At 42.8% G+C, this 14,729-nt stretch overlaps 1 protein-coding gene across 3 annotated transcripts in view; it reads left to right on the top strand.

Annotated features, from left to right (window-relative positions):
- The window catches only part of STAT1 (signal transducer and activator of transcription 1), a 42,380-nt gene extending 28,610 nt beyond the window's left edge, over positions 1-13,770 (top strand). For 2 of the 3 annotated variants that reach the window (XM_030847730.2, XM_030847731.2), the window contains exons 17-25: positions 281-379; positions 1,483-1,618; positions 3,015-3,064; positions 3,772-3,866; positions 4,646-4,791; positions 6,338-6,523; positions 7,492-7,567; positions 8,463-8,562; positions 12,614-13,770. In XM_030847730.2, the coding sequence (XP_030703590.1) occupies positions 281-379; positions 1,483-1,618; positions 3,015-3,064; positions 3,772-3,866; positions 4,646-4,791; positions 6,338-6,523; positions 7,492-7,567; positions 8,463-8,562; positions 12,614-12,628 (903 nt within the window). In that variant the 3' untranslated portion in view covers positions 12,629-13,770. Of the gene's footprint in view, positions 1-280; positions 380-1,482; positions 1,619-3,014; positions 3,065-3,771; positions 3,867-4,645; positions 4,792-6,337; positions 6,524-7,491; positions 7,568-8,462; positions 8,563-10,394; positions 10,601-12,613 lie in introns of all 3 variants that reach the window. The other variant, XR_009564583.1, reaches the window with a different exon arrangement.
- Positions 13,771-14,729: the final 959 nt, after the last annotated feature.

The raw sequence follows: 14,729 nt of genomic DNA on the forward strand, positions 1-14,729 counted from the left end.
AACTGAATTAACCTTCGGGTACTATAAGCTAAATGTTCCAGTTGAGATGTCCTATGCTAATTTTTTATATGAAGCATTGAAACTTATTTCTTAACTGAAAAGATATAACAAAGACATATTCAACTACAAACCAAAGAATGTAACTTTACATTCTTAATTTTCAAATATAAGAGATAATGCAAATGTACAGGAATCCCTCGCTTAGTTGAGAGGCTGCATAGTGGTCTGAAGGTGATGCTTCTGTGATTCAGATGATTTCAAGGTCTTTGTCATCTTCTAGACGGCCTCTCTGCCCATCGTGGTGATCTCCAATGTCAGCCAGCTCCCGAGTGGTTGGGCCTCCATCCTGTGGTACAACATGCTGGTGGCAGAACCCAGGGTATGGAAAACACATCTACTTTCGTACCAGGGGTTAACCAGAGACCTCATGCTCTAGCTTCTGCATATCTGAAAGAGCCCCTAAGGGCCAGATGTTGAAGGAAAAGTGGCACAACTCAAGTGGCATTGCTAAGGATCGGAGTAATTCTGGAAAAGCGAAGCATGTGTATGTATTAGAAATGAGAATTATGATCTTCCTTCCATGTGAATAAGCTCAGGCAACGGATGATTTCGTACAGCTTTTACTGTGGAAGAGGTCCTTTATTTTTATGCTTTTTAAAAAATGTATATATGCTAAATAAGCCTGCTGCATTCTTAGAGTGTGGGTACTCTAATATGGTTGAGTAATTACAGTTGCTGCTGGTTATTCACTGTACTTAAAGTCCTTTAAAGTCGCTGTGAACACTGAGTTGGCAGATACTGAACCACTGCATCTAGGGGAAACACAGGGTTAGGTTCCCATGAGCCTCTGGCACAATCTTTGCATTTGCTGGTCAATACGTAACCTTGTTTGTTTAAAGATCCCTTAGCTAATATACTTGTTGATTCATTAACATTGAACTCATGGCAGGCAGCTTTATAACTCACGTCTGAACAAAGCTTGTATATCACATGCGTTTTCTTAGTAAGGCACTTTGGAACACTAGACAGCACTTCAGCCGTGCCCTTGAGGGCCATGTTAAAAATGAAATCACCAACAAAAAAGCATACGAAAGTGCAAAAACCGTGGCGCTAAACAGACCTCAAAAAAGACACTCGGGTATGGTATGAGAGCTGAAATAGGAAGGCAGATCATAGCTTTGTTTGACCTCACCTGGAAACATACATGTTTGGCAACTCAGACTTTTCACTGCTGTGTGCCTGGGTACATCTGCAAATGACTGCAGAAATGCCATGAATATTGATTTAGGAATTAAATTTTAGTGAGCTGATGAATTCACAAATAGTGAATCTGCAAATAATGAGGATTTCTCTTCTTTAGCTGTGAAAACATCTGTGTGTCATAGATGAGAGCTGAACTTTGGCTGAGATCCATGTTTCAGTGCCAGGCTTGTGACTGGTGGCTCATCAGTAGCCCTTAGCTTCTGGGTGTTTTCTCTCTAGAATCTGTCCTTCTTCCTGAACCCGCCTTGTGCACGATGGTCTCAGCTTTCAGAGGTGCTGAGTTGGCAGTTTTCTTCTGTCACCAAAAGAGGTCTCAATGTGGACCAGCTGAACATGCTGGGAGAGAAACTTCTTGGTATGAGCATATTCACTTCTTACGTAACTAACAATTGAAATTCATAAAATATCTTGACTTGCTCCTTTCCCCCTCTTTCCTCTTTATTTTGTCCAAGGTAGGAGAGTGTTAAAATCTATTGGCTTTTCCAGCAGCAGTTTATTATAGCTAAGTGAGAAGGATGCCTCACCTTAGAAGGAGATAGAGACCTGATAAAAGATTTAAATGAATCATTTCCCCATTATCTCATATGAACATTTCTGAGCAGGGTTCCTAGGGGAAAGATGTCTAAATTATGTAAAATATATTACTTGTGGCTTAAATTCTTTGAGAAATATGAAGTTTTATTAACCTTGGGGAGAAAAGCAGCAAGCCCCCAACATGGTAAGAATAAGGTCCTCGGGCTGCCCACCACGCAGCACACGCCCAGGTCTCTTACATCAGGTGGCCCAGGTGTGAGGAGACACTGTCCACATCAGGAGGATGCCCGTGACCAGCACTGCCTGATGGGCAGGGTGCAGCCCATGATAGAGAATTCCCTTTCAGTGGCTGATGTCATGGATTTATTAGTTTCCCACACTAAGCAAACCTAAGACCTACTCGTCTCAAGGTCAGATCTTCAATGAATGGGACTATCTGAACTATTTTTTAAAAAATCCATGGTCACCTTTTTGCCAGATTTGCTTTCTATATAGCAGGACTGCATGTACTGCAAACACCAGTAGGCTTTTCCTAACCAAATGGCTCTCAGCAGTGCCTTCTCTTGGCCATGCAGCTGTCACAGTGAGAGTCTTGTGCAATTTAATAATAAGTACGAAGTCATTCCTATTCCTTTCCCTTATTTGGTGAGAGTTAAGACAGATATCTTTTCTGCCTACAATGGCTTATTTGGGGTTCTCCGTGAAGAGAGCTGTCAGGCTCACCACCTCTTATGGCTTCTTCAATTTGTGTAGCTGGTAACCCCGAGGCTTCCTTCCCCTTTCATTTCTCTCACTGGGCTTTTGATTTGCATCGACCTCCCTGAGCCTGTGTCCTATTTGGAGGAGGGCTGAGGGAAATGCCTAATTAATATCTAAAATAATCTTGTAAAGTCAAGTGTCAGTTAAATCGATCACCTAGGGGTGATCTTGGTCTTAGTTTGAACTTGAAAAAAATTCCTCAGGGTCACCGGGAGAGGAGCCTGCCAAGGAGGGAGAGGGAAGCAATGGGAAATGATATCGCACAAGGGGGACCAAATCGAGCCTTCTCCAGAAAGCACAAGTGATTGTATTAGTGTATCTGAGAATATCAACTATGTACACACAACCTTCCTTTGCTGAGTGTTGGCTCTTTGAGAGCAAATACCACAGCCATCAGTCCAGCCAAAGCTTCAGAATTGATTTCCATTTCCTTAAAAAACTTATTTTTATTTGTCTAGGGCCCAGTGCTGGCCCTGATGGGCTTATTCCATGGACTCGCTTCTGTAAGGTGGGTGCTGTCTGGAGTTTACACTGTGAGTGCTTTCCGCTCTCTGTTGAGGGTCTCGGATTTCTCGCCGCGGTGCCGGCTGCACTGTGCTTGCTTTGGCGTGTTCCTCTGGCCCCCGGAACCCCTAGGGCAAGTTGTTTACTTTCCTTCAGCGCGCTGAAGGTTAGTCTCCAAGTGCGAGTCTGACAGGAAGCACCTGCCTGGGTGATAACATTCTCTCATATCCGAAATGAGTCTTCTGTTTGCTCACACTGACCTCTGGCCTGGCAGCGTTTTAGCTCCGTCCATGAGTAACGTGTGGTCTGTGCCGGCGTAGACGGCCTGCTGGGCTGGAGGGGGTGTCTTGAGCCTGCTCAAGCAGTGAGACCAGTTGGGGGGAATAATCAGACCCCGCTAGGGTCACCAGACAGTGCTGACAAGCTGACGCTACTGGATAGTGTGAAGGCAACTGGTATTCTGGGATCATGCTGGAGGTCATTCCCTGGCTGGGTCGCTAATGTTTGGAGAGGGAAGCAGAGCCTGGCTCAGGAAATGGAGAGGTTGGTGTCTGAAAGCTGGTAAGAGGGCAGTGACGGCTCTGTAGGGGGCAGTGCTAGCTTTGGCAGCTGGGCAGTCTTTGCAAACTAAAACCCGATGGCGGGAGGAGACATGCTAAGTCACTGTTTTGGATTTCTTGGTTTCTAATGTGTGCATCTGTATACTTGCAGGAAAATATAAATGATAAAAATTTTCCTTTCTGGCTTTGGATTGAAAGCATCCTTGAACTCATTAAAAAACACCTGCTCTGTCTCTGGAATGATGGGTAAGGGCCATTGATAGATGTATTTTTGAAACCTATGTTGAGTACACACTCCATTGCTGCAAGGCTGAGATAGGCCTGACCCAGACAGACTTCATTATTTGGCAAGACTTGGGTGCATCTCACAGAAACAGATGCTTGCAGGCTGTCCCTTCAGGCATTCACGATAGTAGACCCTCATAAGATTAAAATTATATTTTCGTAGTATATGTATATGCATTTTCAAAGCTAAATTTAAAAACCCTGAGTGCCATTCATGCCTTCATTCATTCTACGAAAATTTCTTGAGCACCTGCTTTATTGCCTCCAGGTAAGGAAGAAAAAACTTTTTTGACTCGGTAAATTGTTTCTAATGTTTTCCCAGGGTCAGTTGATATTTCAGCAAAGACTTTAACTTGGTCAGAGGTCTAGAATATGAAAATGGATTGTCTGAGCCTTTCTCTTCACTAGAAAGGATGCATGAATTTAGACATTTTCATGGCCTTCAGAATCCCCAGGTGAAAATGAAAGGCTCATTAATCCAGCAAGTATTTATTGATCATCAGTAGCATCCAACGGGCACCATGTTAGTGAGCTTTTTTGGGACTTCAGCATATATATGTACGAGTGAAATGCTTCCTGAAGTGTCGATGAAATAGATTTTAAAGCATCTAAAATAGTTGATACATTTCTATCCTGTGCTCTTGTATCAAGTTGCAGTCATCTTGATTTGTAAGTGAACGTGAAAATTACAGTCATGACTGAACCTCAGAGTACCTCCATCAATCCCTTTCCATGTGCAGGTGTATCGTGGGCTTTATCAGCAAGGAGCGAGAGCGGGCTCTGCTGAAGGACCAGCAGCCGGGGACATTCCTGCTGCGGTTCAGTGAGAGCTGCCGGGAAGGGGCCATCACGTTCACATGGGTGGAGCGGCCCCAGAATGGAGGTGGTAAGCCAAGGCGCCTGCACACACACCGATTCAAAATGTGGGTGCAAGCCCTTCTTCTTCTCTGCAAATCAACTCATACAAATGATGAGCTTTTGACATACAGTCGCAGCTCCTCCACTTATCCCCAGCTGAGCTTCCCCAGTAGGATTTAATACATCACCAAGGGCTATTTGGGATTCGTTGCCTGGAACATATTGTGCAAATGATTTTTTTTTAAAGACAAGGCCACATTCTTTCCTTTTTGTCAGGTATGTCACCTGTAGGTGAAAGATGCGAGTCAGTATGACTGGCAGTCATTTATTGGGAGGAAACCCACAGTGCACAGGCGTGAGCTTCCAGACCCATGGAGGAGAACCCCACGTTGGAGGTGCACGGATGAGGGCAGGCTCCGTGAGAGGGGTCCTGGGACTGGGTGCAGCCCGTCACCTTGCCTTCTGACAGAGAAGGCTCGTGCACGTTTATCTGGGTTATATCTTGGGTTTCTATTTGACCAAGTGCATCCATGGCAAAAACAATTCTGAAAACCTACGCGTTATGAAACAGGTTTCCGGGGAATGAGAAACAGGTTTCAGTGGAGACAAGAAAGTGATAAAGACAAACTGGTGACTTTTCACTCTTGCTTGTAGTTTGCTCTGTTTGAAGGATTGGAGGGAAAACTGATTTGTTCCAGTGACTTATGCTTTCAGTTTAGAAGATGCAAAAAGATAGGATACTTTTCTTGTTCTATTTTTTTTTTCTTCTGGTAAAAAAACAGGAGAGCTGGGATTAGAGCCCAGTGAGGACAGTAGATGGTAGAGCCTGCCCTTTTCTTCTTCTCCCCCGGTAGTTCTTCCTGAACTTGCTGAGAGATGGAACTAGCAAACCAGGCAAAGATGAAAACCATTGGCAACTGGAAAGTTTAAAGCAGGGCCACACCAGCTACAAAGCTTTGGTCTGAAGTTCTAGAGCAGAGTCCCCAGAGCACCTGACAGCAGCCTCTGGAGTGTGTGCCCCAAAAGTGAAATCCTGGATCAGTTAGGAAGCAGGATTCCAGTGAAGTCTGGGACTAAGACCAGGAGTGAATTAAACTGTGTTTTTTTACATTAAGGATTAGAGAAAAAAACAGCAAATAGGGTCTCTTTTTGGTTTGTTTAAAAAGTTGTTTTCCATGTGTTGTTGTTTATTTTCATTTTTCAATATGAAAAGAAAGACAAAGTGAGTTTATCTTCTAGTAACTTAATCTATGGCTTGAGCCAAGAAGACCCAATTAGTAATTAGTTATTTTAAAGGTATTTAATAAATTTCTTTTGGCTAGACTTACAAATCTAAGTAAATAATGACAAATGCAATATTACCGAAAGTAATGATGGCCTTTATTTTTCCTATTTTAAAGAAAGGATAATAATCTATTTAGGAATAAAGCAATTACATGCTCTGTGATGTAACTCCTAGATTGTGTTTAGTTCTTACCAGGTTCTGTCAAATCCATAAACTCTGCAGTGTTTGTTTCTCTCCTCTATTGTTGAGGGATATTCTGTGGGACTCACTTTGCTTTTCTTCCTATTAGAATCTTGCTTCCATGCGGTTGAACCCTACACAAAGAAAGAACTTTCTGCTGTTACTTTCCCTGACATTATTCGCAATTACAAAGTCATGGCCGCTGAAAATATTCCAGAGAATCCCTTGAAGTTTCTGTATCCAAATATTGATAAAGACCATGCCTTTGGAAAGTACTACTCCAGGCCAAAGGAAGGTAAGTGGGCAGAGCGTGCAAGCATTGCCTGATGAGTTATAGCACAGCCCAGTCGTTCCTGTGGTTGTGTTCTCCCTTCACCTAGTCCAAAGGTTTGCGGGAGACAGGCGTTAACCCCACACACTGCCCTTGCCTTCCTATCGGTGCAAGATGTCAGCACAGACTCCCCCCATGCCGTGTCACTAGCCCACCCCTTCCTTTGAATTGGTAAAAGCAGGCTTTCTAATAAACACAGCGCAGTTGAAACATAATACATTGTTTGGCCTGATACAGATCGTAAGAAAGGAGTAAATGGTTCTTGATCTTAGGGGTGTTGGAGAAGGTCCATTTCTGGTCGTGTGTAGTTGTTACATTTTTACTTTTTCTACGTGGAGGGGAAAAACGTAGGACCTGTGATGCTTACCTGCTTTATGTCAGCCTGCTCCTGAAATTGAGGAGATGGAGGCCCGGGCGAAGTGAAGTGGTCCCTTCATGGTGACCTGGTAAGTTATTAGGTCACATCACTGAGAGCAGGTCTAAGTTTAGCACACGGGTCTCCCTCTGCTTAGTCTTCATTGAACCGCATTTGAGAAAGTGGAAGTTAGACTAAGTTGGTTTGGAATGCACCAACAGACTTAATGATTTTTCAGGATCAGTAGTCTCAACGTTAGCACCGTTACTTTAGATGCACCCGGCTTACCCTGACAGATGCGTTTATTACACCAACCAGGCCAGGACCATAAACCAGATAAAACTTTTGTAGGATTTCAAGCCTTGGAAAGAGAACCGTCTTAGCTTGACTTCTGTGCTGAATGTGCCTCCCCTTTTCATCTGGTTGTTTCTGCATTCGCAGTACAATTTCAGGTGACCCAGGCAGGGAGTCTAACCTGACTGCCAAGGAAAACAGTCCAGTCTTGATCAAAGAAAAAGTTGATTGTTCTTGTGTAATTTCTGCTAACGGAAAGTGTACGTGATGTGTTTGCTTCTAGCCCCAGAGCCTATGGAACTTGATGGCCCTAAAGGAACAGGATATATCAAGACTGAACTGATTTCTGTGTCTGAAGTGTAAGTGAACACAGAAGAGTGACATGTTTAAAATCCTCAAACAAGCCCCACTCCTGGCTGGGGCCTGTTGAAGATGCTTGTTCTTTGCTTTTCCATTGTAATTGTTGCTGCCACCATCACAGATGGACCTGTGGAAAGATCCTAATTAGAGATCCTGGTGTCACTGCCTATCAGTGTTTTATTGCCTTTATAAAAACAAACAAACAAACAGCAAACCAAAAAAATCCAAAAAAAACAAAGTTGTATTTAAGGCATATAAGTTCTCCCCAAACTCGTATTTTGAAAAAGTGTAAATAAAATGAACAAAAATCGATCAGAGTGGGCAAGCAGTTCTTTTCTATCTAGAAAAGGCCAAAGTAATGACTGAGATACATTTTTTTCCGTTTGCTTTTATTTTGTTGTTTCATTTTGTAAAAGGTAGAAAAAATTTTGGAAAAGTCATTGTCAGTTATTTGGCCTGCAGCACTGTCTTGGGGTGAATGGATGTAGCCTTCATGTAAAAACCCTCTGGAGCAGCCTTATCTGCATACAAACCTCAAGGTAGGGATGAGGGACTCCCCAGACATTTCTCTGGCGCTTCTCAGGCCAGGGTAGGTGACACAACTGCACAAGCTCGTGCCCGTGTTCACCCAGGCAGAAGCGGTGCAGGATCCAGACTGGTTATATCTGGCTCACATCTCTAGAATACAGTGTGTTTCCCAAGGGGCCGGGCTGGGGACATGAACTTCTCGAGATCTGTCCTTTTTCAAATGTATTTTACAAATGTATACACATCCCTGAAATAAAAATCTAAAATGGTGATTCAGTCACAGGCCAAAGATGAAATGGCAAAGTTTGCACCACTGCTTTCATAATCTAGATGTTAACATTTCCTGTTTCTTTCTCCCCATTTTAGTCACCCTTCTCAACTTCAGACCACAGACAACCTTCTTCCCATGTCTCCTGAGGAGTTTGATGAGGTGTCTCGGATAGTGGGCGCCGTAGAATTTGACATGGTGAGTACCACACAGGGATGCTTTCAGCACGCTGAGTGTTTGCTCTCTGAGGCAGGGAGGGTGCCTGGCAGACCCTGGGCCTATCTGTGAGTTCTCAGAAGGAGCCTCTGGCAGAGCCCAGAAGGGTGTTTTTTAGATTAGCTATGACAAGTTGGAGCCTGCTGTGTTTAAACAAGCTACGTCGTCACCAGGATTTTTACTCCTGGCCTTCATCACCTTCCAAAAAATAATGACATTTCAAATATTTAAAAGCTCCCCCTCTGCCTCTTAAATTTGTCCACATAGAAATCTCATACGTTAAGGAACTAGGATTTCTCTGATAAGAAAATGTTTTCCTTTTGTCCCGTTGTTTCAGCACTGTGTCTGGGTGAAGAGCTGTTATTTTTAGGAAGGGAGGAGACTAATGCTTGGTATACAGTCGTCATAGAGACTTGGGCAGCCACAGCGAAACACTTTACCTGATTTATGTTTGAGAACTAACTTGTACCGCTAGCACCTGGGGCTGTGAAGGGCTTTGCCAAGAGTAAAAAGTTCAAGGAGTGAAGCAGAGTGTCATGAGTACCGTGATAGGGATGGAAACAGGGCTGTCCACAAAAGAGTGCATCTTTCTTTGGGAGAATGTTTTTCAGTATGTCAGATAGTATTGTTTGCCTGTCAACCTGAAATCCTTCCCCTTAAAGATTTTATTTATTTATTTATTTTGATTGGCTGGATTTTTGCTGATGCTGTTTTAATTTTAAGCTCTTTTCCACATGAAGCTATTCCAGTTCATTTTTTATAAATTTATCTACTTTATTTATTTAGTTTTAGCTGCATTGGGTCTTCATTGCTGCGCACGGGCTTTCTCTAGTTGTGGCAAGCGGGGGCTACTCTTCGTTGCGGTGCGCGGGCTTCTCATTGCAGTGGCTTCTCTTGTTGCGGAGCACAGGCTCTAGGCGTGCAGGCTTCAGTAGTTGTGGCACGCAGGCTTCAGTAGTTGTGGCTCACAGACTCTAGAGTGCAGGCCCAGTAGTTGTGGCGCACGGGCTTAGTTGCTCCGCGGCATGTGGGATCTTCCCGGACCAGGGCTCGAACCCGTGTCCCCTGAATTGGTAGGTGGATTCTTAATCACTGCACCACCCGGGAAGCCCCCCAGTTCATTTTTTTAAAATTTGCTTAATGTTTTAAAGAAAAGCCTCTCTGAGTCATTACTGGCCCTTCTTCGTCACTGGTGCCTGGCACAGACTGCTCAGCGATGCAGGAGGGAGGACAGGATGAGGGGAGAGGACGCCATCTCCCAGGGTTCAGGGTCGCGCATCCCTGTGTTCAGGGAATGCATTTGTGCGGCATTAGTAATATCTGTTTAGACTCAGGTTTCTGGTATGTAACCTTTTCCTTATCCTTTTCCCTCACCTGAAGAAGTACAGGCTAAAATCTTTACACCCTCCTGTTAAGGCTGAAAAAAAATGCTTAGGTAGTGTAATAGCGCAATAGTTCTGTTCCTATTGGAGAGTGAAAGATGAACCTTGTACCTGTGTAAGGTTGCATCCTCTGTTGGAATGTAGCTCCCCACACTGCTCTGAAGTGTTTTGTGAGCCCTACACAAAAATGGAATAGCTGTAAAGCCCTATTTAGAAAGTGTAAGATCGATGGACAGAACCAAACAACGGCGCGATCTTCTTTTTCTCCTCCTTTGCTGTTCCTGAGCAAGTTACATCATCATCATGGTCATCACCATCATTAATAGGTGACACTTGTTAAGGACTTACTGTGTACCAGGCACTCCACGGGTAGTAACTTAGTGCTCACAACAGCCTTCTGAGTTAGGTATTATTGTTTTTCCCACTTTACAGATGTAGACAAAAGAGGCTCTCCAAAACTATGAAACTTGACTAAGATGAAGTAGTTAGTAAATGAGGGAACGAATATTTGAATCCACCTGGGGTGTCGCTGGACTGCGTGTTCTTGTCTACTCTCCTGGAATGCCCCACCACAGAAAGCTGACCTCTGATTCATTCAAAACCTGCACCCAAGAGAAGCTGTTTGCACTTGACACTGAGTATGTGTTGTTCTGGTTTATTAAGACGAAGGCAGCGTAGCCTTTGGGTGAGAGGCCTGTGTTTGGGATTTGGAGATCAGAGCTCCAACTCTGTCATACCATTATGCCCTGTGACCTTGAGAAAATAAGATGGATTAGTCCCCTCCATCTGTGCATGCAGCATGACCGCTTTCTCTGTGCTCTCGGAACGATACTGTGAGAGCAATTTAATTCCTCTAAATAAGTGCCAGGAAATGGTTTTGTGGCTCTGGATCTCCTCTCCCCCTGCCCAGGAGCCATCCATTTCATTCCAGATGATTTCATTCATTTCATTTGTAGAATAAATCTATTTTTATATACACGCACACACACATCTCCAGAGTAAACCCATAGAAGATTTAAGAGCTATAATATGGGCAGAGCACTGGTTAGACAAAATTAAAGTTGGATTAGTCTCCGAATTGGGTGGACTCCACCTTGTCTGTCCCAAATTGTCCTCAGCCTTGGCCACGATTTCCTTTCCGCATCCATCCACTCTTGGAGTTAGGGCTTGTGCTCTGAAATAGACCTTTCGAGGAGCTGGCTGGTTTCGGCCATGTCTGGAGGTTGCAGCTCTGGACCGGGGGGCCCTGGGGCCAGCGCCTGGTGCCGCCTCAGGAGCAGGAGGACCGCAGGCTCCTGAGAGACAGAGCACCAGTGTTTTCTGTAGCCTGGCTTCAGTGCTTGTTTAGTCTGGCTTCCCTGTACAGTAAACTTCTTCCTCTGGGACAGCATGAGAACCAGTCTCCTCTCCTAGAGGCCTTTGGGCAAAGCTTGGACAAAGCTGATAATAATTTAATGATAAATATTAAATAACACGTATTAATTGTCTGCTATTTCCATCTAGTCTACTAAGCATTTTACATATGCTGTATAATTTAATCCTTTCAACAAATCTATCTGTTAGAGACTATCAGTCTCCTTTGAATAGATGAGGACTTTGGGATTTAGAGGTTAAGTAACATGACTGGTCACACAGCTGGTAAGAGACAGTGACAGGATTTGAATCCAGGGTCGCTTGCTTTCTCTCTCTCTCTCTCTGAAGACCACCATCTTTACATATTTTACTCTCAGCCAGACGGAAACATAGGGGCAAAACCTTCATTGTGCTTTTCAATCCAAAATATTTTCCTAAGAGCCCACTATGTACCACCCACTATTGAGTACTCGGGATTAAAAAAAAAAAAGGACTCGGTTCTCAAGAGGCTTGTAGTCTAGAGCTGTGTTGCTGTCGGTGTTTTGGGTCTGAATGATTCTCTGTTATGGGGCCGTGCTATGCGTTGCAGAATGTATAGCAGCATCCCTGGCCCCTACTCACTAGATGCCAGTAGCACACACACCTCCACACCCGGTCATGACAATCCAAAATGTCTCCAGATGTTGCCAGAGGACAGAATCACCCCTGGTCGAGAGCACCTGGTCTAAGGGGAGAGCCCAGCATGGAAGTAAGATAGGAAGTCGGTGGCAGGCCGGTGTCCTTTGGATGAGCAATTCACTGCCTCCGAAGGGCCCTGCTGGGGGAGGTGGAGGGGTTTCTGATGATTCTACTTCTCTAGCCTCTACGTGAAACTCATTCGTTTGTTATTCCTGCTGAGTGGCCTTTAAGGAAAATTCATCATTTCCCCCAAATCCCTCTCTCCCTCTGGCATACAGCTCAGCATTGCCTCACTCTTGTTTTGCATGAGCAGATTTGCCACGTTGCTCTGTCCCCAGACTTGCATAACAGCAGAAAGCTTTATGCAGTTTGGATGAATGGACAGAATTAAGCCAGCAGGCTGCAGAGTAATAATCCATCAGCTTAGGTGACATAAAAGGTCTCTATTAGTCCAGGAGAAAGGATTGCACATGCTGAAGGCCCTCTAATTCCATGGTGGTTTTTTGCCGGGGGATGTGTCTTTCTACTACTCCATTGTAGAACACACAAGTAATGTTAAATATATGAGTCTGCGTTTTACAAGAGCAGTGTAATAATGTAACCACATTTTCTTTTTACAGATGAATGCAGTATAAGAGCATGAATTTTTCTCATCTTCTCTGGTGACATTTTTCCTTCCCACCTGTGACTCCCTCCTGCTACTCTGTTCCTTCACATCCTGTGTTTCTAGGGAAACAAAAGAAAGGCCAACAAATTCGCTGCAACCTGTTGGTAGCAAGTGGATTTTTCCCTAATTCAGAAACATCTGTTACTCTGAAGGGCTTCATGCATCTTATTGAAGGTAAAATTGAAAGGCCCTCTCCACAGAGTGGGTTTTACAAATAAAAAACATCCAGATATACCAAAAGCATCAGAACTAGAATGAGAGTCCTTTGGGAAAGGTCAAATATTTAGCAGCATCTAGCAAATGCCATGCCTAGAGTCAGTGCTCAATTGTTATAGGTGGTTGGGTAGATCACACAGTTATTTAGGCAACTGCTTCATGCAGGATTGGCATATTTCTCTTCTGGAGAATTCTTATTTGTTCTCTCTGCTTTAAATGTGGCTAGAAGTTTTCCAGTGGTTTGCCTATGAAATAGTGCAAAGTTAAGTTTACATAGAATTACATCACCTCTTTATTGAAGGTAGCCATCCTGTATCTGGGCAGAGGATAAAAGCTGTGTTCTTTATTACATCTTCCACACTAGCCATTGAAAGCTAGAGACAAATTCTCTCTCGGGAGAATTAGTTTTTCTCTTTGTTATGGCTTTATGATACTGGCTAATATCAAAGGGAAGGAAGTAAACTTTCCCAATTCGTGAGTAGTGTTTTCCGTTTAAACTTTAATATCCAAAGCTGAATATATTCTGCCTCCATCACGGTCACTAGTAAATGAAATTGTCTTCACAGTTCTGTCAAGGGAGCCAAACTATTAACAGCTCTCTTAAGGTAAATCCTGTTATTTTTCAAAAAGTTGAAATTAATTGTAGATGTAGACAAACTCCGAAATTTATTGCATGTTTCTTAAATGGGTTCACTTGTCTGTATTGTTTTTAGCTGGTATTTAGTCTTAGTCATAAAATTTTCAAATTGAGAAGAGAAAATAGTAACGGACAAATCATTAACCAGAGATTATGAGAATCAGATAATTTGAAAACTCATCCTGTGTAACTGCATTGAGAATTGCGTGTCTTTCACTGATGAATGTGTTTCTCTCACAAATACATTGCAAATGGTTCCACTGTCTCTTTTGTGCTTTTTCTAGACCCTTTTTGGACTGGATGATGTTTTGTGAAGTGTGTTGTGTTACTTACCTCGTCCCTTCATTAGCACTGACATGCAAAAAAGTGGTTTAGGGAGTGGGTTTGACAGGGTTCTTCTAGATAACATTCACAAACTGCTGTCTGCAGGTGCATCTTATTTTTCTACTGTCACCACCACAATCATACTGTTAGGTAAATACTGTATTTTTCTGGTGGGAATAAAGTTTCCTTGAAGTCTATCTCAAAATTAAAGCTAAAGTATAGGTACTGCATTAAATATAATATGCACATGGTACTTTCCTTGGTATTAAACACAAATCAAGGCCTCCTCTCAGATTTTACATAAGATGATTGACATCAACCTGACTGGGTTTGCGTTGACTTTTTAAATTGAAATGATGAAGGAACAAAGATGACAGTTAAATTGTTCCTAATTGCTAATATTTAACTATTTGGTATATTTTTGCCCTCTAAGAATGCTTTGGCATAGTTTCATTTTACTGCACCAGTCAAGAGACTTTGTTTACTTTTAAAAAGTATTAAAATTATAAAGTTAGTCTCTTACAGATATTTTGTATAAAGATTTAAAAAGTTACTGGCATTATGTGTAGGTTCGATGTTTTTCTTATCTTTTCTTATGATTAAGCATAAAAATATATCAGTCCTTATTTTTAAACATGATTAATACCGTTTTCCTAAGTGTTACCCTTTCTTACCGAGATTAAGATAGGTTGGTGGAAGAAATCAGAGGAAACATTATTGAAACAAGCTATAATGAGTACCATAAATAGCAAACAAACGAAAGTCCTTTGGTCTTGGTGACCACCAGAGCTGCCTCCAAATGCAGAAATAATTTGGCATTTATTTTAAAGTGAATTTCAGTACTGCTATAATGCAAGTTTTTAATTTTAAAATACATGTAAAATGGGACTCT

Source organism: Globicephala melas, chromosome 7 (genome assembly GCF_963455315.2).
Source record: "Globicephala melas chromosome 7, mGloMel1.2, whole genome shotgun sequence".
In the NCBI taxonomy this organism is placed as follows: Eukaryota; Metazoa; Chordata; class Mammalia; order Artiodactyla; family Delphinidae; genus Globicephala; species Globicephala melas.